Below are 23,911 nucleotides of genomic sequence, written 5' to 3' on the forward strand. Positions count from 1 at the left end.
ATAGATTAAAATAATAATAATAATTATTATTATTACAATAATAATATATTTAACACCACATTATTGTTCGAGTGGTGTGATTATGGAAAAATCCTTTTAGATTAAATTGTCTCGTCTTATCCAACCGAACTTGGACATGTAAGAGATCAAAGTTTCGATAACCACAAGGATGTAACTTATAGAATTCATCCGGCCATGAACCGATCTTTTCACATCCACAAAATGACACTAAAAAAAAATCTCGAGAGTTATTGTCTAAGTTTTAAAACGCGTCTTCTAAGTAGAAGTTTTTACATTCTTACAAGAAATATTTCGTTCTTCTCTGTAACGAACGTGGGATCTCACGTAATATATTTATTTATTTATATGATTTTGTTGGATAATATTATATTTATAATATTGAGAGAGGTGATTGGCGATGATTACAAGAAATATAAACACATAATTTGTTGACATGATATTTGGTCAAAGATTAGGTTCTTAAAATTCAAAACCCTTTTACTCTACCAACCCAAAACGAAACTCCATCATTCCCAATTTATATGCAAAAAAAAATTATTTATTTAATTTATTATTATTATTTAATATTCAACAAAAGTCCAACTTTGATTTTAAAGTTCCCATTGTCAAAATTATTTGAGACCACAAGAAAAGAGAAATTATGGCCCAAAATGGTAATTTCCATGAAAAATATAAGCCAAGAAAATAAAAATTATGGTCCAAATTGTGTAAATTATGAAAGTTGAATTATTCAACCATGGTAAAATTAAATGAGAAGTAGGGGTGAAAAGACAAATTAGACCCCACTCATTTTTGTTTTTTTATTATGTCTTAAACCCTATAAAATTATAGGAATTATGCTTAATTAATTCCTATTTAAATTCCTTCTAGTTCTTAATTAATTAAAAAAAAAATAGAAATGATTCATATAATAATCTAAAAAGGCTGTAAAGTTATTGAGCTTAAATTATTGATCCCTTTTCCTGTACTACAAAAAATGACATTAAATTATAGTGGCGGAGAGTTGGGCTCGGCGGCGGCGTTGGCGGCGGGTGTCCTGGTGATCTTGTCGCATGAGGGGCAAATTGTGAGCGTCGCCGCCTTGGGGAGCTGAATATACAACTGGGAAGCTCCGAGTTTGATGGATCTTAATTCATGCAACTCTTTCTTCAACCTCCGATTCTCTTCGTTCAGCCTCTCGCAGCATTTCTTCAAGAACTCGCAGTCCACTTCCGTTTGCTTCAATTTCGTCCTATTTTTTTTTAAAATTCAAACAGAGTTATTTATTTATTTTTGAAGAAATTAATGTTTTTTTTTATTCTTATTCTTATTCTTCTTCTTATTATTATTATTACCTTGCACGTCTGTTTTGGAACCAGACTTCCACTTGTCGTGTTTTGAGGTTTAATTGGTGGGCAAGTGCCTGTTTCTGAGCCTACAAATCCATGCAAAAACAATAAAAATCAAATTTTTGACACAAAAACGAGATGGGTATTTGAAATAAATGAAAATTATGCAAAATGATGAAATGGGTATTTTTGAAAAATGAAAATTTTGGAAAATGGTGAAATGGGTATTTGAAAAAAATGAAAATTATGCAAAATGGTGAAATGGGTATTTTTGAAAAATGAAAATTATGAAAAATGATGAAATGGGTATTTTTGAAAATTGAAAATTATGGAAAATGGTGAAATGGGTATGAAAAAAAAAAAAAGCTTACAGGATTCAAAGTGGTGTGAAGTTTGAAGCTTTCTTCGAGCAAAGTGGCTTGTTCTTTAGAAAGCCGAAGCTTTTTTCTCTCTCTTTCACGTTCGGAGCCGAGGCTGTTGGTTGTGGTTGAAGAATTAATGGCCAATTCTTGCTTCGGAACCAGGGTGAAGGAGAGGTCAGTGCAGGATTTAGGGTTGTTATGATTACTGTTGATTTTCTGCATCTTTTTGGGGACGTATTCCCCAAATCCAGAGCCGAGGCTAAGGCCGAGCCTGATGTTGCAGAGGTCGTCTTGGTCTCCCATGGCGGATGTAGAGAGAGAAAGAGAGGGATGAGAGGGAGAGGGTATTAAGAGAGGGTTTGAAGGAAAGAGGTTTCGAGTTGAATATCAGTTATGATGATCTCGTAGGGGTTTTAATTATTATTGGGTTTATGAAGGAGTTTTTTTTTTTTTTTAATTTTTAGAGAGAGAAAATAAATAGAAGAGAGAGAATTTAGGGAATGAGAGAATAAGAATTTTTGAAAGAGTAAAGGCATGCGTTACAACTCTGACCCCTAAGACCAAACCCAAATCTTCCTTAAATGCATTTCTCCACTCATATCCTTCTTTGACTTCCTTTAATAACATATATATATATATATATATATATCCAATTTTTTATTTTTTATTTTTACGTCCCACGTCAAAAATTTAAACTTTTTTACGAATCCACGGGACACAAAATTATAATTTTAGAGTTACTCCGCATCAATTAATTTAGATATCTTTTCATTTATATTTTAAAATTTAAATATTAAATAATAATTTCAAAAGTATAAATTATTATATACTAAAATTTAGAGACTAAATTATTAGATATTTGAAAGGGTATTTATTTAAGGGAAGTAATAGTGATTTTGCATTTTCGAAGCATCTTTTTTGGAACCATGGATTTTTTTTTTCTCTCTTTATGTATAAAGTTTTGTTTATTTATTTATTTTATTGCATTTTATAATCTGTTTTTTAAAAACGTTTTAAAAGTTAAGAATAATAAATTTAAAAATATATATAATTTAGTTTTTGAAATTTTGGAGGTTACACCTTTTAAAAGGGTGTTAAAAGTTGAATAAAAGGATTTTTTTTTAATTTTTTTTAAAGATTCGTAATAATTGTAAAATCAAAATGATGAATAAATTAATTACTAATTAAGTGTAGTTTAAGTTAAGTATCAATAACGAAATTTTTTTTATTATTATTATTTACTTCATTTAATTTTTAAAAATAAAATTTAAATAATTTAGAAAATTATAAACAAAATAGTTTACATTAAAAGGAGTTTCTCCAATTGATTTGTAAGCGTTTTCACATTATTGAGTTTGAAAAAAAAAACTGCCAAATTTATGAGTTTTATTTATTTAATTATTATTATTATTTTTTAAGTAAAATAATTTTTTTTCTTCCTTTGAAACTGACTTTCAATTATAACTTTTTAACCCATTTTTTCCCCATTATTATTTATTTATTTTTAATATATTTATATATTTATATTTTAAAATTTTCTTTTTCCAATCATTATAATGCTTCCTTTGCTAAAATGCATATATAAATCTGAAAGGAAAATACAAAATCAACCTTTAAAAAAAAAAAATAGGTAAAATATAATTATATAATTATATAATCATCAAAATAGTCTCGATTCGAACTCATATTAAATTATAGTCAAGAACTAAGAAAAAAGAAGTCAAAATATGATCTCATTCCGAGAAATATTTGGTTAGAGTTTAATTAGGGGTATTCATGAATTGGGTTCGATCCCGTCGGATCAAGACATTTTTTAGACTCAACCCAATTGTTCGGGTCATAAAATTTTCAACCCAAACAATTTTTATTAAATAATGAACCTAACTCAACCATAAATTTTTTTTAGTTTGATTAGTTCAAGTGTGTTCAAATCATTTAATTAAATTTTGCAACTTAATTTTAATATATATTTTAAAAAATTCCCTTTCCAATAGTAAAAATTATTTTAAAGAGTGTTTAGAGAATAAATAATTTAAAATTTTATTAAATAAAAAAAATATATGTATATATGATTGAAAATATATATATATATATATATATATATATATATATATATATATATATATATATATATATATATATATATATATATATTTTAAAATTAATAAATTCAAGTTGATTGAATTAAGAGAACCCATAAATCAATAAAATTCATAATAATTTATCTTATACTAATATTTAATATTTGTTCGAGATTATAATATCGATATAAAATATTTATATATTCTCGAAATGTCGCAAAGTTACTTAAAAAGGAAAGTTGTTTAAAATATAATATTGAATGTTTTTTTTTTTTAAAAAAAAAGTTATATCTGAAAATATTCTTTATTCCATCGTATTATTATCGTTTATTGTATTTAAAATATTAAATATTCGAAGTTAATTTAAAAAAAATGAAAAAGAAATGTATTAAGATCTGCAACAGAAAAGGTCTGAAAGTAATAATGTAAAAAATATTATAACGTACGAAAATGGTATAAAAATTGAAAGATTTGATGTATTGTTCTTCGACTATGATTTTTGGACCCTAATTATTCGATCTAATCACAATGTCAAATTATAAAAATAGAATATCCGATATAAAGTTCGTAAAATTGAAAGCACGGCAAATAATAACTAATATAAGCATAACTTTAACTAATCAAAACATATTCTTCCCAAAAAAAAAAAAAAAAAAAATCCTGAAATTAACCCCTAAAAAGATTTCTATTTTTTATGATGACTATGATTTTTAGACCTTAATTATTCGTTTTAATCACAATACTATATAAATTAAAAAAAATTTAAAAATAAAATACCTAAAATAGAACAATTCTGAAAATAAAAAAGCTAAAAGGGAATAATTACTTTTAACTAATAAATAAATATTCCCTAATTATACTCTAAAAAATAAACAATAAATAGTAAATGAATAAGAGCTTCATAAATTTTGTTTAAGGCATCAATATTATTAGAGGGATTTATTTTATTTTTGACAATATTAGAAGTATTTACCATGTATTTTTGTAGGTAATTAATAAATTATGGGTATAGTGTTCATTAAAATAAAATTAAGGGATAAGATTAAATCTATAAAATTTGCTTGGTCAAATTTTAAATCAGAATATTATGGGTTGAGATTTGATAATATTTGTTACTTTTTTAGGTTTATTTTCAACTAAACTTTTATATAATTATATTTAAACTTTATATAATTCTATTCTATTTTTATATTTTAAAGGGGTCACACCTCATCTTTTAAATTTATGTTTAATGGGTAAGATATAAAAATGTTTAATATATTTAATTTTTTTTTTAAATTAATAACTAATTATTAGATATAAAATCAAGTTTTATGTCGGATGGAACTTTAACCTAAATTTTCTATAAGACAAAATAAAAAAAATTAAAGAGTCATCGAACAAAAAAATTAAAAAATTATTTTTACTTCCAATTATTAAACATAAAATAAATAAAAAATTAAAGGTCAGTTTTTTTTTTTTTTTTTTTCACTCTTGAAGGAATTTTTTGACCACTAGCTTTTTACATTTGAAGGTTAAAAACATGGATTTTTACTGTGATATACTTGTTGATCGATCAAATCTTATTGTTGAATAAATTTAAATTCACCCTTTTTTTTAATTTTTTATTTTTACAATCTGTAGAGCTTAAGAATGTCATTTGCTTAATTTTTCTTGGGGTTTGAATCCTATTCTTATTCCCATACTTTACTCTCAAACATCTATTTTAGTCCACAGCTTTTGAATTAAAATAAAATTATTTCAGTTTTTTTTTCATCATTTTTAATGAATTATTTAATAGAAACCTAATGCAGGCTAAAGTAAGATCATTTGATCTCTTGATCGAGAGTATACGGTTTAGCTCCTTAAGCTAAACCCAAATTGACAATTATATAATTCATTCTTTATGAGATCTCACATCGGTTGGAGAGAAGAATGAAACATAATTTATAAGGGTGTGAAAACTTCCCACTAATAGAAGCGTTTTAAAAAACCTTGAGGGTTAGTCCGAAAAAGAAAGCCCAAAGAAGATAAATGTCTGCTAGCCGTAAGTTTGAGCTGCTACAAATGGTATCAGAGCTAGACCCCCAGACGATGTGCCAGCAAGGAGACTGAACCCTGAAGGGGGTGAACAAGAGATGGTGTGCCAACCAAGAGAAGAAGGTAGATTGGAGAGTCCCACATCGATTAGAGAAGGGAATGAGTGCCTGCGAAGACGCTGGGCTCTAAAGGGGGGTGGATTGTGAGATCTCACATCGGTTAGAGAAAGAAACGAGTGCGAGTGAAGAAGCTAGGCCCCGAAGAGGGGTAGATTGTGAGATCCCACATCGATTTGAAGGAGAATGAAGCATTGTTTACAGGATGTGGAAACTTTTCTCTGGCAACCACGTTTTAAAAACTTTAAGGGGAAGCTCGAAAGAAAAAGTCAAAAGAAGACAATATCTATTAGTGGTGGGTCTTGCCTGTTATATTCTCATTACATCATTTGTATATCATTAAACGGAATAAAGAACACCAATCTTTCCAGAAACTGTGGACATCCATTTGTTATCAGATAAGTCTTGTCATTGGAGTAAGAAACTACACTATCACTATCAGAAAATGATGAAAGTTCAAATTTCTAGATCTGAGGTGTTCACATTCATAGGAAGAAAACAAAAGGGAAGTCATGTCATGAAGCCTGGGTTGATGACACTTATATATCAGCTGATTAATTCACATTACCACTTCCCTTTCAAATCAATGTCACATGGAATCTCCAGTGTAGCCATTGGTGATGATGTTAATCATGCAAGAATCAATCATGCTCAAAAGCTGTAAAATGCACACCTCTTTCAGTTCCGTATATTTATTGCATACACACCACACCACACCACAATGCCTACCTCCTGCACCAAAATTCTCCATGGCTTCACAAATTCACAACCTTTACACATATCCCAACAAAATTCGAAAAGTTTGGACCAAAAAATTGGGTATAAGTTGAAAATGACCGATAATTCTTACTCCGGAAAATGACAAATTAATTGAATAGGGGAACGAAACATTATTTATAAGGGTGCGGAAACCTGCATACGCATTTTAAAACTTTAAAGGGAAGCTCATAAGGAAAAGCCCAAATAGACAATATTTGCTTGCGGTGGGATTGAGCTGTTACAAATGGTATCAAAGTTAGAAGCGATGTACCAACAAGGAGACTGAATCCCAAAGGGAGTGGACACCAGGTGATGTGCTAGCGAGGACGCTGGGCCCTGAAAGGGGGTGGATTGGGGGGTACCACATCGATTGGAAGGGAAACGAGTGCCAGTGAGGATGCTGGGTGTCTCGGCCATGCTTGTCCAACGCGTGTTGTCTATGGCCGCATGTCCGTTACATGCCGAAACCCTTGCTTTATACTACTTTACCACTTTCTTTTACTTCTTTCATGTGGTATTATTTCCTTCTTGTTTTCTTTAAGAGTATGACGTTTTGGCGAAATCATGGCTATGCTTGGTAGACATGAAATGCCTGGGATATGACTAGTTGTCAAATTCTCCTTACCCGAAAAGTTATATACTGCATATGCAGTTGTTGTTGCCTTTTTGTTTGCATGCAATACAACACCACTCTTAATCTCTCTCTCATTCTTGCTTTCAAAACTCTTTTCCAAAATCTCTCCCTCTTTCTCTAAAACTTGCTTTTTAAATCGGGATCCGAGGCTTGAATATACCGTGTTGAGAGTGAGTGTCGCACAATCGCCAAATCCGCTGCCAAGAAAAGACGATTGTGACACTGACCCCAAAGGAGGATGGATTGTGAGAGCTCACATCAGTTAGAGAGAGAACAGAGCATTGTTTATAGTGTGTGTGTAAACCTCTCCCTAGCGAGATGTTTCCTAACAGATGCATTTTAAAAGCGTTTTAAAACCTCTAAAACCTTGAGGGAGGGGAGGGGAGGGGAGGGGAGGGGAGGGGAGGGGAAGCCAAGCCTTAAAACAAAGCAATATCTGATACCGGCTTTGGGCCGTTACACCCATCATCCAAAATCCAAACTTATCACTCGAGTAAGAATAGATCTAGAGACAGCGAAAAGATGGGCTTTTTTTCATTTTTTTAAAACCAGGAAAGAAAATGCAGGATTTTATTTTCCTAAAATGGCATCGAGCATCTATTACCATGTAACTGACAGGATAAAGATAGGGGGGAGAGAGAGAGAGAGCCAAAGAGTAAAAACAGCGATGAACAATCTGGCCATGCCATGAGAGGTTCTGTTTGGCATGGAACGAACACGTGAAATTTCAACCAGTTAAGTCGGCTGAAAAAAAGGTAAATGGGTTGAAGACAGAGGCAGTTGTCTGGATTCTTGGTTGGTATTGTGTCTGTTTCATTCTGAATTAGCAACAAAATCATAAGCCTGGCCTATATATATTGCTGCAAACCCATCTCTTTCCATCCCAAGATAACCTCATCTTTATTTTGGCAGACAAAGTCAAGAAATGAGATACTCACATTTTATTCAATGTTTCCTGCTCTTTACTGCCCTCTTCTATCTTCTTTCTGTGGATCCCTTTCATTCTCATCCTCAGACTTTCGCCTCTGAAGGAAGACCTGCAAGGAAGTACCTTGATACATCATTTTCCAACCCAGAACATGAATATCACAGAGTCAAGGTATGCTAAATTAATACTAACTTCTTTGATTTTGGCTTTTGGAATGGATTCCGCCACCCTAACATATGGATATTCCAAAATGCAGGATCATAAACAAGAAATTTCCTCCAACACACATGAATATGAAAAAAGTATCGACGGTGCCGATGAACTTGTCTACCATATTGACTATAATGGGCCGAAAACGCATCCGAATCCGCCCGATCATCCATAGCCATAGGCTATGTATCAACTTTCAAGATGACATGAGCTACTTATACATGTACTGCACTACAGACACATTTTTCTGTATAATCTATCAAATGCTCTCTTTTATTCATGTAACAATTATGTTACAATTATATATACAATCTATCAAATGTCATGTGCTTTGATCACAATAAGCACTTAAATGTGAACTCAACTACCATAGATCTTTGCGCACCCTGGAACTAGCAATGCAATAATTACAACTAATTTTAGGCTTTTACAAGTGATCTATGACGAGAATTAGCTTTGACATGAACACGAAATCATAAAAAAGCTCAAACGTAAAACGATTGTGATCATATATTACTTTCTTGGTTAAGAATCATCGTCGTACATAATTAAATGATCATATGAAGGTTCTCACTATAATACACTTGTATGAACACAAATAGCTGTCTGATTAACTCCCAGGGGTCCACAAATTCGAAGTCCAATTTTAGGAGGACAAAAAAAGGAGAATCCAACATGCATTATGGGCATTTGAACACAAATAACAATTAGAAGCATTGGGTCCAAAAAGCTGCTTGTGTCCCATGGAAACACCACAAGGTTCCATACTTTACTAAAAGCATGTTGGTCACAGCACATGACTTGCTCCCTAGATTGAAATCCGTATAATAACCTTTAATTGTTTAACCTTTCAAAACTTCATGCTAGTAACAGTCCAGACTTTTACGTTCTACATATAAGCCCCAAAAATATCATACCTTTTAACGCCGGCCCCTAAGGAGGTGGATAGATCCCACATCGGCTGACGGCGAACGAACCAAAACGGACAATATCTGACGGCAATACAAACACACAATGATCACCATATTGACTAGCCAAACCCAGAGAACCTGGAGGTGTCAAGTGCATATCAGTACCTACAGATGGTTGACCAAACAGAGATGCTATAGCATTTGCAGTAGCAAAAATCTTCTTATACAGAAATTCCATGCCACACAGATCAATTGTATAACCTTGTTTAAAAATTTCTTCACATTTTCTTGCATAACTTAACTTTAAGCCTGCATAAACGCAGATCTAGTAGATATTAAGTCCAGATATCCAAGAAAATACCCTGAGCTTGTATAGATGTTAGATTGATTCAACTATCATTCGCTGCACAAACCATCACACCACCGAATTGTATGTCGTATTAATCACAAAGTTCTTTCAGTCATATCCTTTTCGTTTGGAAATGCAAAGATACAGAGTACAAAAGCAAAATCAAGAACATAATTAAGTTCATAGTTAAACCGATTTCACCATATGAGACAAACTAAAAAGGAAATCCAGAATTAGAGTCGACATGTATAAATACTTACATAAGACACCCAATGGGAGAGACCTCTACCAACCTCCGCCGCCCAAACAACGCGGTGGACAAATCCATAACAGCATTACAAGCAGCCAACGCAACTCTTCTCTTCGAATACGCAAAGGTCGCGATCAAATCTCTCACAACCGCATCATTCGAAGCAATCAGTTCATTCATACAGAGCGATATGATCGAACGAGAAGCGATGCCTGTGCGCCTGAAATGGGAAAACAAAGACAGTCAAAATCAAGAACCAACGAAAGAGTTAAATCCAAGGGCAGGTAAACGCATAGAAAGAGATGGGTTACTCTGGAGGGATGGAAACGGCGGCGAGAAGAAGAGATAGAGAGTGGTGATGACATTGAAGTTGGATTGGGATTTGGATCGTCTCTTTCGTTAGGTTTTGGAAGAAGAGATATGGCTATGGGCTACAAAGCTTCCTCGGCGCCTCCATTGACGCACCCTGTGATTGAATGAATTGGGAATTCCTTCAGCACAGAGTGTCTGGTCCTTATATACAAACGCCTTCTCGCGCGCAGCTTAGTTTCAGTACAAATTTAAAGATAATATCCTAAAATTCTCTCTTTTTTTAAAAACTTTTTATATTATAATTTATAATTTAACTAAGAAAATAGAATATTGTAAAAATCTCACTTTTTTTTCTTCTTATATTTGTTAGATAATTTTAGTTTGATTTTCAAATTAGTCCCTTAATTTTTGTTAACTAATGATTTTGGTATTGTCAATTATTTAAATCCATCATTTTTTTTTAATAAAAGGTTTAAATCTAACTTCAAAAATTAAACAGGTTTTATGTATCTTTAAATCCATCAAAAATCTAACTTCAAATCCTTTAGATCAATAAATTAAACAGGTTTTATGTTGGAGTTCAGATTAAAAATTGTTGTAAAGATCTTGTCTAAATTTTTGTGTGTGTGTTTTTTTAATTCTCTTATAGTTAAAACATTGTTAGAACGTGGATTGTGTTCTATCAAACTGTCAAAATCAAATGAAAATATCATCCGTCTCCTTTAATGTTTCAAGTGGAATAGGATTAGACTAAGCAAGAAAAAAGATCTAGATGATTGCAAAACAAAGGTGGCTCGGTATCTAACCGATGCTTATGTCGACATACATTTTGATATACTAAATTGGTGAGATTAAATTTACTCGATTCAAGATTCTCGATACATCTCTCGATAATATTGAGAGAAGAAATTGAATGACCTGAAGAAATTGATCAAGATAATAAATAATGTTACTGTAAAACTTCCAAATTTATTTAATTTATATTGGGTAAACTATCACATTGAAAAAAGAAGTAAAACAGATCCAACAGGTAGGGGTGGTTCAATTTTGTATCAACTTAGCATCGTACATTCATGTATGGATATATTAAAAAACAAACGAACCAAACCTGTTCGGGTTTATGAATGTGAAAACTGACCCAGATCGGGTCAGTTCACATAATAATAAGAAGAAGAAAAACGACCCGACCCATCCCAACCCAGTTGCACTTCCTAATACTGGTATGGACTACCTGCATGGTGAACAGAGTGTCCCAGCCCCTGGATTCATGGCCTCAATAACAGTGGTTTCAAAACTTGACTGAAAATGGGATTCTTGCATGAAAATTAAAAGACAGAATTCAAAATGACTCCATTTATATTTCAATGAGAACCCTTTTCCAGTCCAAATGCCTCGGTGCATCAAATTTGTACTGCATTCAATGGTTTAGGAAAGACCAACCCCCCCCCNCCCCCCCCCCAATGAGATACTTAACTCCTCCAACCACCTTCCAGATGCATCTAAACATGGGGGCAGGCATATTATTGAAACAACTACGATAATAAATTTGATTGACAATGCCACAAAACTAACCCATTAAAGTGTGTAATTAATTCTAGCAGATACTTAACTCCCAATACTTTTGGTACAGATTCTTTACGAAGCTCCTTACATTGATCTAGCAGATAGCTTACTAAAGGATTAAGAGAACACAGAGGCTAAAGAATGGGTATCTCCGACACTCGAAAGGAGACTTGATCAGGAAACACTCGATATCGACCATGTGGAATGATAGAAAAAGGATATGCTTCATTCTCACTATCATCATCAAGGTTCATCGATGGCCTAGTTAATTGAACAGCACAATGCAACCGTATATGGTCTACATCCTCTACTCCTTGAAATAAATAATGCAATAATGAAGGTGTGACAAGTGCCTACATCAAATGTGAGCAATGAGGCTAAGAAGGGAGGGGGAAGATCGCATTAGAAGCTCCACCATCAGAAATCCCTAAAAATTGATTCTAAAGATGAAAAGATCCTACAAGCTAAAGCCATCAAGGAGAACTTTATAAGGCTATAGACAGGCTATTTTTCTTCAAACAACAAAGCACATCAGCAATTTTGAAGGCTATAGACTTCAAAATAAAGCACTAAACCATTATTCTTGTACTAGGAAAACTGTATATCCAGGAGAATAGCTAAACCAACCATCATGTAGGCCTGCTGCATGGAGAGTCGTGGATGGGTGATTTCGCCAAACAAGAACAACGGTGATTTCTAGCCATATCCTGAGTGAGTTTGTGTTTGTCCTGTCCTACAAAGGAGGCATTATTCAGATTTGATCAATCTTTTCGGAAAAGATAAGCAAAAACTCAAATAAGAGGGAAAGGAAAATGATTATGGTTTATGTTCTCAATCTATGACGACACCTAACTGCAACTGCATCCTCCATGCTGGCTCTTTTAGCACCAACATGCTCAAGTAAATTCAAGAGAAAGCCCAAAGATCCACCCGACCCAGGGGTTTCTAACCATCAAGAACATCAGGATGGAAAATAAGATGTTTGTATAATCGAACTAACTTCCAATGCTTTCGTCCACGATTTTATTAGACTGAGGTTGTTTGTCCCAATTCATCTCAGCTCACCTCAAGGTCATCCAATAGTATAGCTAAATTTCCTTAGTATTTCAGTCTTGTACAAATCAGTACAAATAAGAAAATAATGGAACACAAACGATCTAGAAACGTCTAGTTTAAAGGGGGGAAATGCCAGTAACTGAAGAATGAGAATATTTCCCAAGGACACAACTTGGGCTTCTAAATCCCATTGTCTTCATATTCTTTTCATATCAACAAGTCCTTTCACAAAAAAAATAGACTTCTAGTAACCTGCATATTACTCCACAAAGGATCTCAAAGACCAAGAAACTAAACACAATAAATCTAATGCCAATCTCATTCATCAACCAATAAGGGGACAAGCAATGGGCAGCGACAAACGGACAGCATTCTGTATGTCAATGTAAAAGTAGCAACTAATTTCCAGAAGATAGATATCAAACTGATAAAAAAACATGAATAAAATTGAAGTGCATTTAGAAAGTGGAACCTCTTTAATATTTCCAAAGCTGGGTAAGTCCTGGAGAGACTTGAATCTGGCTAGATAAATTTAAATCTTTATTTTTTTTCACATGATAGACTCGAATTTGTTCAAATCAACAATCAAACTAGAGTAAGAAAGTAATGAAACTTAAGATTATATAGATAAAAGACTCGATTATACTCTGAAATTCACCATGTATATTGAAACGCTTGTAGGAACGACCACTAGGAAGTAAAGCTTGAAGAAGAATAACTATGTCGATAATGCACAACTCAAATTCACATACAATCCTTCACACTTCATCGATAGTAAACGGATAGTGTTGGTTGTAGTCAAAGGAGAAGCGGGAGGGGGAACAGCGTAGAGAGTGAAGAAATCTGGAGAAGAAAATATGTACAAGTGTAGAGAAGTGGTTGGACTTGGAGGATTTAGACAGGCGGTATGTTGGAGAAGGAGAAACCCTTGTAACCCTTGTACGCATAGTAAGCAATCCGCGTGTAATAGAAACCCGGAATAAACAAGAGAGCTCCCAACAACGAGAAGAACACCCCTGAAAATCATCAAGAACAAAGCAAAACTTATTAACATTCGAACTAGGGCAAAATTAGAAGAACACAAAGCAGACAAAAAAAAAAAAAAAAGTACCGTGAGCACGATCACCACCGACTCGATTACTGGCCATGAAGATACCAACGATGATTCCAATCATTCCAAAAAAGAGAAGAGAAACAGCAAGAGCGATCTCCTTGATAGGAGGCCGATTGTTGACGGTGAAGGGAGAATCCATCATAATGTCTTCGTCTGTTATCGAAAACGCATGGTCCACGTACGCCATCTTTCTCTGTAATAAACGGAGATCTAGGGTTGAAGGAAGAAGAAGGTGTTGAAGCTTGGATCCGCAGAAAAATAGGTGCCGGGATTTGGTAGAGAAATCGGCGGCGACGACGGTGGAATTTTGTTTTTTGAAGCAAAGAGACACCTACCTGTTTTTTTGACTCGCGAGGAGGTGGAGTGAAAAGAAAGGCGAAAACTTCCACGTCGGCGTCAGTAAAACCTTATAATTATCTTAATTAATCCTAAATTAGAGTTTTAAGTTTATATATAATATATATATATATATATATATATATATTTTTTTTTGTCTGATTTGGCCCGATACGAACTCAGGGATTCCTAACCCTACCGACTTTAATCCACAAACTCGACCCACTTCTCGACTCACCCAATTTATCTTTTCTATGGAGTTCCATCCATTGACTATGTGTCGGGATGCTTTACAAGGTTCCTCTTACGATGGAACTTTGAACTTCACTAGTAGTTCAACTTTCATAATCCCGTCAATAAAAAGAAAATCTACCAATTCCATCGTTTTGAAGCTTTTGACCCTACTCATATCGAAGCTTTAGCAAATCAACCTTTCATTATGAACTTTCTACCTCGGCATTGACCAAGACTTTCTACTGCTTATTTTTTCTTGATTATTCTTCACAAATTTGAGCTCCTCAACAAATTAATCGATTGCGCTATGGTTTTGACCTCGCCTCGATCATGGTGGGACTGACCTTGACTTTAGTTCTAACTTCTCTAACCGTAGCGTTTTGCTATTGTAAGGGTAATGATTTGTTATCGACTATTTTGGCTAACTCTACTCTGTTTGTTTGTTTGTTTTTTTTATTTTTTTTATTTAAGAGTTTGGTATCAATATCAACCATATCCTTATCCATTAAGGATTTACCTCAGAGAGAGATCTCAAACAAAACCTAACCATTCTGTTCCTTTTGCTTCCATTGAACTTCTAAATTAAGTCAAATAGGGTTCGGAGAAATTTGAATTAGATTTTTTCGAAGATTTATTAAGTTGTGGCTACACAAAGTACCTATGTACGTGCACTCGAACTAACTCAACTTGAACTGAGGCAGGCTTTTGTGTCCGTTGACTTAATAGCCTCTTTAATTAGGCCCAATGTTATCCCTATATAGATATGAAACAAGGTAATTAATTAAAATAAAAGATTTAATTTAATTCTTAATTCTTGAACTTTTTTCATGGAATCCTCAAACATCAATGATAATATGACAAGATTCATGAATTCAATTAATAAAAACAGTAACATAAATGACATTAATCATTTCAAAGCTGCCAAAAAGGTGCAATTGTTGCTATCTACCCAAATTCAAAAAATGGGAACAATTCTACCCGGGAACAAAAACGTTCTAAAGAATGGGGATGGAAACCTCTCCTTATCATACGTGTTTTAAAAATTTCGAATGAAAGCTCGAAAGGAAAAGCTTAAAGATGACAATATCTACTAACGATGAGCTTGAGTCGTTATAAATGGTATCTGAGCCATGTACGGGATGATGTGCTAATAAAGAGGCTAAATCGCGAAGCGGGATGAACACGAGACGGTGTGCCATCAAGGATGTCGGGCCTTGAAGGTGAGTGAATTGGAAGATCCCACAAAGCCCGCCAGCAAGGACGCTGGGCCCTGAAAGGGTGTGGATTGGGAGATCCTACCAACCTCATTGCAAATGGTATAAGAGACATACACTAGACAATGTGTCAATGAGGAGGTTGAGCCCCGAAGCGGGGTGGACAGGAGACAGTGTGCCAACAAGGAGCTGGGCCCTGAAAGGGGTGAATTGGAAGATCCCACAAAACCCATTGCAAATGATATCAAAGACACACACTTAGTGATGTGTCAGTGAGGAAGCTGAGCCCTGAAGCGGGGTGGACACAACGCGGTGTGCCAACAAGAAAAAGACAATATCTACTAACGGTGAGCTTGTGATGTTACATTCTTCTAGAGAATTAGAAGAACATATCGTAACTTCACAGCATGATGAACTAAAAAAAACTAATCTTTAGGAGTATATAATTCAAACTCTACACAGCCATGCTAATCAATGGAAAAGATTTTGAACAAATTAGAAAGAAGAAGAAGAAGCATAAATGAGAGAACAGATAATAGTACAAAGATCACGTGGAAATAGGTTTGATCTTCTTGGAGGGAAATTGAAGCTCAAAATACACAGATTTGAGATCTTGAGGAGCATCAAAGAATGACGGCGGTTGAAAGTTCAATTTTCTTCGAGGAGGTCGAGGTTTCTTCGGTGCCGGTGGACATTCCATGGTCGGCTTCAGGCGGCTGCCGGCGGCTGTCGGTGTCTGGCATTCTTCTGGTTCTTGTTCTTGAAAATCTCTTCTTTCTTTGGGGATTTGAAGGGATGGTGTTAATCTTAAAGGGGTAAGTGGCCGGAATTCATCCATAACCTCCATACCCATTTTGCAGAAACTCAAATTGTGGGGTACCTCGCCTTCTCCGGCGATCCAGGTTTTAATGGCGGAAGGTGAGAGAAAGAATGAGAGAGAAAATGGCGTGCTAAAGGCAATTGAAATGGTGATGATGAGAGGTGCTGAAAGAGAGACAGATATGTGAGAGAGACGTGGGTGGGGGCGATGTAATTCGGTGGGATAGAGAGATCATGACTGTTTCTTTTTTGGTTCAACCAAAATAGATGGGGTTTGGAGAGAGAGAGAGAGAGGGAGAGTACCATTGTCTTAAGTTTTCATCTCTCCGACCCCGACACTGCAACGCGGGTAGTTTATCTTTTAAAGACTAACCGAGGTTTGTAAAGATTTTATTCGTGAATGTAATGGTATGAGCCTGTCTTGATCGAACAGACACGAAAGTCTGCTATAATGATTCGAGTGAAAGGGTTTTATGTAATAGCTCAAACTCATTACTAGCATTGTCCACTTCGGCCATTTATGAATTGTCTTCCGCCTCACGGTTTTAAAACGTGTCTGATAGGAAGAGGTTTCCATACCCTTATGAGTAACCCTCTTCAACCGACGTGGGATCTCACAGTTCACCCTCTTAGGGGACCCAGCGTCCTTGCTGACACACTGCTCGACGTCTGGCTCTGATACCATTTGTAATGGCTCGAGGCTACTGCTAATAGATATTTGTCCGTTTCGACCTGTTGCGTATTGTCGTCGGCCTCATGATTTTAAAATGCATCTGTAAGGGAGAGGTTTCTATACCCTTATGAGTAATGCTTTGGACCAATGTGAGATCTCACAATCTACTCCCTTAGTGACCCAATGTACTCATTAGCACACTGTTCGGTATCAAACTCTTATATCATTTGTAATGGCCCGTGGCCTCCACTAGTAGATATTGTTAATTTTGGCATGTTACGTAATGCTATCAGCCTCACAATTTTAAAATACGTCTACTAGAGAGAGGTTTCCACACTCTTATAAGTAATGTTTTGTTCTCCTCTTGGACCGATGTGGGATCTCATCAAAAGTATGTAAGAATAACATACTAATAACTCTCCATAGTTCTTACTGACGAAGTTGTTTGGCACCTCATGTCGACTCATTTCATCCTAGACTTAATTTATTTAGCTCATAATCACGTGTTTATATAAGAACTAATCTAGATTGTCGACCAAACAAACCCTTAAACTTGTGAGTTCGATAAGACGACAACAACAATGATAATGGAAGGTTGGAGAAGGAGTCATGAGAAATGAGACAAAAGATAAAGAAAGAGATAGAAATGGAAGAAAGGGCAAAGCCAAAGAGCAGCCTTTAACCTGACTGATACGCACACGACCAGTAAATGAAGGTTCGTCATCTGCTTGTCTCTATTATGCTTCCACTCATATCCATGGCCATCCCCTCCTCTCTTCCAGTCGACTCATAATTTATACGACCTTATAACCGAAACCCTAACAAAAAAAAAAACCCTAATCAAACGGAAAAGTTTGGGTCGTACCCTCACAATCATTAGAGAATTAATGGTAGCTAAGGTGAAAGATAAAACAACTAAATGACGAAAGGGATGCGAGAAGAGTTTCATGGAGCTCAAAGAGAGGTTACGTATGACATACGAGTATATCATTAAGGCAAATTGAGATCTTTGAAGTGTCCACTGCAAGTCGTTCTCGAATATGAGAATCCTATGTGATTGAAAGAGAAACAAACTAAATTAATATATATAATTTATACAAATACCAAATAATTTTTATACACAATATTATGTTGAAGGAGACCCTTAAAGCATCCTATGAAACTCGTCCATTTCTTTTCAACGGTATAACTGAATTTTAAAATTTTCAAACTATACTAAAAAAACATTTTTTGTAATAAAAAAAAATATCGTAGATGAAATCCCGAAAACATTATAGATAAAATTTCGCGATAGAAATAAAAATATCGTAAAAAATTAAGAGTTATAATCATTAATAAATTCCATACTATTTTTTTTTTTTTTTAAATCTCGATGTATATTTGAATTCTTAACCGAACTTCAAAAATTATGTTTTTTTTTTATAAAAAAAATACATACATGAAAATAAGGTTTATAAGGTAATATTTCTAAATTAAATAATAATAATAATAAATGACGTCACCTTTAAAAGTCCAAACCCTAATGGAAGGGCCCAACTAGAAGTCTAAATTTTCAAAGGCCCATAACATCTTAAGCCCAACAAAGGAATAGTGACGTGGAAAATATAATTAATTAAGTTTTTCTTCTAAAAATAAATTTTAAAGTGCTTTTAATTATTTTAAATATATGACTAAATGCATGGTTTTTTTAAATATTTTTAATTTATGAAAAACACTTTTAAAAATAATACAAATATTGCTTATTTTTTAAATATATGTTAAATGTGATATTTAATTCAACTAAAGATGGGAAGTTTTGGAAATATTTTAACATATATTTTATTTTCCTTGTTGACCTAAAATTTTAAAAATTTTAAAAAGGAAATTTATAATAAATATATTTTAAATTGACAGCTAAAATGAAATTAATATGAAGCTATAAATTTCCAACCATGTATAGTATTATTATAACCTTTTTTATTAAATAAAAAATTAAGTAAAAGTCCAATCATGTGGGACCCGTATCGTGACCGTCAAATTAGCTTTCAACTAAATATAATACCAAAAAAACCCCTTTCTTTAATCAAAATTACATCGATACCCTTCCACCATGAAGTCTTCTAGAGATTCGACGTGATTGTGTCTTGCTTTGACTTTCTGAACAAGCCAATCGTTTCGGGTACTCCGAGGCTAAGTTTGACTTTTCAAATATTTGACTTTTGATTCTCGAGTCACAGCCCAATCGGTAGCGTTGAAACCCCGACAAGTTTGTCATTCAACACGTCTGGGAAACGAAGCCCACGCTGGCATCGGCCGCCGCTCTCGGCACCGTGGCCGGCGGGTGTCGGTGATCTCCGTCGTAAGTTACGACGAGCATCGCCGGATCATCGCGAGCTCTTTCAACTTTTTTCCTCGCCGGACATCCTTTGACGGCGCTGCATCTGTAATAACCTCTGCAAAAGAAATCCAAAAAACCATTAAAATTAATTCTTTTATGTTATGAAGATTACCCAAATTAATAATTTATTTTTATTTTATTTGATTAAATCTTGAAATTGAAGATGAAATTTAGAATTTACCTCGGATACGGCGAGCCTTTGATGGGCTTTTGGCCGTACTTTCTCCAAGAATACTCGTCGGAAGGTATCTCGGCGATCTTAGAACTGATCGCCGGAACTCGTACGGTCTTTTTCACTCCCGATTTCCTAAATAAATCAAATTCAAATCCAAATTAACAAAACCCAATTTGTAAAACAAAGAATTTCCCGTTTCAGATAATCAATCGCAAAATTGGTACCTTCGCTTCGCGCAGTGACACTCCTTGGAATTGATCTTGCAACCAAATCGGGAGCTATCATCGCACTTCCTCTTCGCCGACAGGGGCGGTTTACCGGAGGAAACCGCCGGCGGTGGCGGTGGCGGCGTGAAGAGTGACAGACCAAGCTTTTCGTTGGAAACGCTGCCGTCGCCGGTGATCGTGGACATGAGAGACGACGTCGTAGTGGACTCAGTCGGAGCCTTGGAATCGGGCGATTTAAGGAAGTCAATAGTGGAGGAACTGGGAAGTGGATCAAGAGAATTGAGAACGGAAACAGAGGAAGAACCGCGACGGAACCGGGCGTGGCCGGTGCGGTTGAGGAGAGAAATGAATCGCTTGAATTTGGAGACGGTGAAATCGGTGACTTGAGAGCAATCGAGATCGGCGATTTTTTGAGTGGGTTGTTGTTTGGATAAGAGACGGATTAGACTCTCCATGCTCTGTAAACTGGCGGAGGCGGCATCTTGGATGGCGGTTTGGTCGTCAATGGTGGCCGGAAACGCTGCGAGGTCGACGGCCATGGGATTAGAAGATAATCGGACTGTGAGAGAAGTGGAGAGCGTAGGGGAGAAGGGGAGAAAGAAAGAGGGTTTTTTATAAAAGGAAAAGGAACGAAAGTCAATGGATATTTGGTCAACGCAATTAGTTGAATAAATATTTATTTGTTTTCATATTTGTGGAAGACAGAGAAGATAAAATAAAAAAAGTCTCATTTCCAAATTATTATTTTTTAGTAAAATTAAAATTTTTATTATAATATTTAGATGGGGTTAGATTGTGAATTTTTGGTTACCAATAAATTTATTATTTATTTTTGACGTCATTATAAACTCCAATTCAAGTCAAGTTGTGCAGGCCAAGCCTTCGAAAGTTCGCCTTTTGTTTTGGTCAACATTGACAATTGCCAAAGTCGAGGGGTTTCTTTTTGTTTTTTCGATTAAAATATTTATTTTTCTTATTTAAATTTTAAATTGGAGGTCTTTGTTAATTAGCTTCTAGAAGAAGTTGAAATTTGACTCATCAAGTAAATGGAAATTTTCTATTTTTAAGACTTTATAAGATTTATTACGTGTCACAACTTACCGCTGGTAGATATTGTCCTCTTTAACTTATTACGTATCATCATCAGCCTCTCGTCCCCCTCTCCAATCAACGTGGGATCTACTCCTTAGAAGCGCACGTCCACTTTGGTCCATTACGTATTGAGATCTCACATTTAATATTTATAAAATTTTCAATTTTACGTGAAATAAATCTATAAAATCTTTTTATTTATTTTATTTAAAATTATTTTATAATGCAAGTGGGGATGGTATGAAAAAAAAGTGAATATTGCATAAAGGAGATGACTTTACATCGCATGCACATATTCTTAATCATTAAGTTCAAACAGCACTAAAGGAAACCACCGAGAAATTAAACAAAAAAAATTAAAATAATATTATAAAAATAACAAATTGCCAAATGCGAAAAAACTGAAATTAATTAATTTCCACCTTTAATCTTATAAGTAAACAGCTCAAATGAAAAAGACAATATCAATTTGGTTTAAATTAAATTACACTTAGTGCTTGAATTCCTCTTTAATTGCCTTTATTTGCCCCAAAAATAAATAAATATTTTTTATAAGGTCAATGGAAATTAATTTAATCAAGTGGGTTTTTAATTTAGATTATTAAATAATTGCATGGAAGTTAACGAATGCTATGTCTAAACTACCCCTGGTTTGGTTGAATTCGTTATAATTTTAGGGAAAAAATCGCTGAGAGATCGACCCATAAACAATGAAGGAGAGAAGATACCTCGGCCTCAATGAGGTAGGGTCGATGTGCCCCTAATTCGTGCGATTTTGTCTCAATCTAGTTTGATCCATTTTTGACCTATTTTGAAAATGAGTAGACGAAAAAACCTAAAGGAGTTACATAAATGTGAGATCCTATATCGGTGGGAGAGGGAAACGGAGCATTTCTTATAAAGGTGTAGAAACCTCTCTCCAGTAGATGCATTTTAAACTGTGAGCCTAACAACGATACGTAATAAGCTAAAACGGACAATATCTACTAGCCCTACGATAGTCGAGTCCAACTAAGAAAGAGAGAATGGGGGGTGGCTAATTAGGTGAAACGGTTGACCTACTAGGTTTAGGTATGACAAGTGAAGGATATAAAACCATAGGTTAAAATTTTAAAATAAAGTTTTTATAACGCACATGCGAGGAGTAACTCAAAGCGTTGACACATAATCCTAGACTAGATATTTCTACTTTCCAAACTTAATTATTATTTTTTTAAATTTTATTATTATTATTATTATTTTCCTGTCCACCATATTAATATTTAATTAGTTTTTCCTAATATATTCTATTCTATTAAATTACAAAGTCAACTTATTCTTTTTTATTTTTCTTTCTTCACATCAATTTGAATTTAATCACAAAAAACACAATAAATATTAAAAAAAAAAAAAAAAAAGCTCCATATATTTAACGTGCTATTCCGTTTAAAATTTGAAATAAAAAAAAGAATATAATATTATATATTTTAATTAAAAATGTATTATTATAGGTAAACAATAAAAATAAGATTTTTCAATAATATCTTTAAATTTTTACTATTTTTTAATGGAAACGTTTAAAAAGTATTCTTAAACTTTTTTAATATCTCCAAAAATATCTTTAAATTTTTTTTAAAAATTAAAAAAAAATACATTTAGTACCATGTTTAAAAAATATACACGAATATTTCAAAGTAATATTAAAATATTTGTAGATAATTTATGAGGTGTAAATAGACGATTTTTGTTCACACATTGACACTTCAAAATTTTAAATTTATTTTAGACAAAATACAAAATTTATGAATATTTTTATTAATTTAGATAAATAAAATATTTAAGAATCCATGAAGAAAAAAAATGTTAAATTTAAAAATAAAAAGTTAAAAATGAATGTATGTTTCCACTAATTATATTCTCCACTCTTAATTTAAATCTTAAACGCATATATTATCTTCTTAAAAGTCAATTATGGAATCGGATTTAAGTACAAAAATCTTATTTAGTGACTTTATGGAATATGAAAATTCCAAACCTTTGATTTGACTACAAGCATAAATTTTTAAAACTATATATAAAATTATTCTGTTAAAAGTCAATTTTTTTTTAAAAGTCTACATTATGGAGGTGATTTTTTTTTTAAGAATAATTTTTATATTCTAGTTTCAATAAATATTGTTTTTAAAATGTCATAAATTTATTTATTTATATGATCTTCTTATAAACATTTTTTTAAAAAATATTAATCCATTTTAAGCATTTCCCATATTTTTTTTACTATTTTCTAAAATAAATTATAAATTACACCCTTTTCATTTTACTTCTTATTACCTATTATTCTCTCAATATTTTATTATTTTAGACATTTTTTATAATATTTTTTTTAGAATACTTATAAAAAAGGGGAACGAAGCATTTTTTATAAAAGTGTGGAAATCTCTACCGAGCAAATGCGTTGTAAAACTGTGAGACTGACAGTGATACGTAACAGAACAAAGACGAGACAATATCTACTTCCAGTAAGTTTAATGGGCCTTTTGGACCTCACTAAATGGATCGGGCCATTCCTTTTCTTCTTTGGAAAAAAAAGATATATATATAAACTGAGATGGACATGGAAACAGAAAATTGCATTAAAATATTTATATGAATATAAATATCTAGCATTTTTTTTTTAACTAAAGACGAGACAAAGAATATATTCTCTTTCTATTTATCTTTAAAATAAATAAAAAAAACATATATTTTATTTATTTATTTTGAAATAATCAA

General features: G+C 33.4%; 3 protein-coding genes and 3 long non-coding RNA genes across 6 annotated transcripts; 1 reads left to right on the top strand and 5 right to left on the bottom strand.

Moving 5' to 3' along the window:
• Positions 1-927: 927 nt before the first annotated feature.
• LOC111437643 (homeobox-leucine zipper protein HAT3-like) lies at positions 928-2,139 on the bottom strand. Its single transcript, XM_023075711.1, has 3 exons — positions 1,721-2,139; positions 1,356-1,435; positions 928-1,252 (listed from the first exon to the last, which is right to left on the bottom strand). Exons 1-3 carry the CDS (start codon positions 2,012-2,014, stop codon positions 1,009-1,011), a joined length of 618 nt encoding a protein of 205 aa, XP_022931479.1. The 5' UTR covers positions 2,015-2,139; the 3' UTR covers positions 928-1,008.
• A 4,239-nt stretch (positions 2,140-6,378) lies between these two features.
• Positions 6,379-6,704, bottom strand: LOC111437688. The gene is made up of 2 exons (XR_002709469.1): positions 6,657-6,704; positions 6,379-6,585 (listed from the first exon to the last, which is right to left on the bottom strand). It is a non-coding gene; the product is annotated as an uncharacterized LOC111437688 (long non-coding RNA).
• A 1,031-nt stretch (positions 6,705-7,735) lies between these two features.
• LOC111437665 lies at positions 7,736-10,506 on the bottom strand. Its single transcript, XR_002709463.1, has 4 exons — positions 10,280-10,506; positions 9,979-10,188; positions 9,376-9,507; positions 7,736-8,357 (listed from the first exon to the last, which is right to left on the bottom strand). It is a non-coding gene; the product is annotated as an uncharacterized LOC111437665 (long non-coding RNA).
• Positions 8,331-8,817, top strand: LOC111437672. The gene is made up of 2 exons (XR_002709465.1): positions 8,331-8,419; positions 8,505-8,817. It is a non-coding gene; the product is annotated as an uncharacterized LOC111437672 (long non-coding RNA).
• Positions 10,507-13,503: 2,997 nt separating the features above from the next.
• On the bottom strand, positions 13,504-14,370 carry LOC111437657 (transmembrane protein 230-like). Its single transcript, XM_023075736.1, has 2 exons — positions 14,011-14,370; positions 13,504-13,915 (listed from the first exon to the last, which is right to left on the bottom strand). Exons 1-2 carry the CDS (start codon positions 14,198-14,200, stop codon positions 13,794-13,796), a joined length of 312 nt encoding a protein of 103 aa, XP_022931504.1. The 5' UTR covers positions 14,201-14,370; the 3' UTR covers positions 13,504-13,793.
• A 4,861-nt stretch (positions 14,371-19,231) lies between these two features.
• Positions 19,232-20,662, bottom strand: LOC111437620 (probable WRKY transcription factor 11). Its single transcript, XM_023075674.1, has 3 exons — positions 20,066-20,662; positions 19,848-19,973; positions 19,232-19,721 (listed from the first exon to the last, which is right to left on the bottom strand). Exons 1-3 carry the CDS (start codon positions 20,605-20,607, stop codon positions 19,544-19,546), a joined length of 846 nt encoding a protein of 281 aa, XP_022931442.1. The 5' UTR covers positions 20,608-20,662; the 3' UTR covers positions 19,232-19,543.
• Between the last annotated feature and the right edge of the window lie 3,249 nt (positions 20,663-23,911).

This window comes from Cucurbita moschata, unplaced genomic scaffold, assembly GCF_002738365.1.
Source record: "Cucurbita moschata cultivar Rifu unplaced genomic scaffold, Cmos_1.0 Cmo_Scf00003, whole genome shotgun sequence".
Lineage (NCBI taxonomy): Eukaryota > Viridiplantae > Streptophyta > Magnoliopsida > Cucurbitales > Cucurbitaceae > Cucurbita > Cucurbita moschata.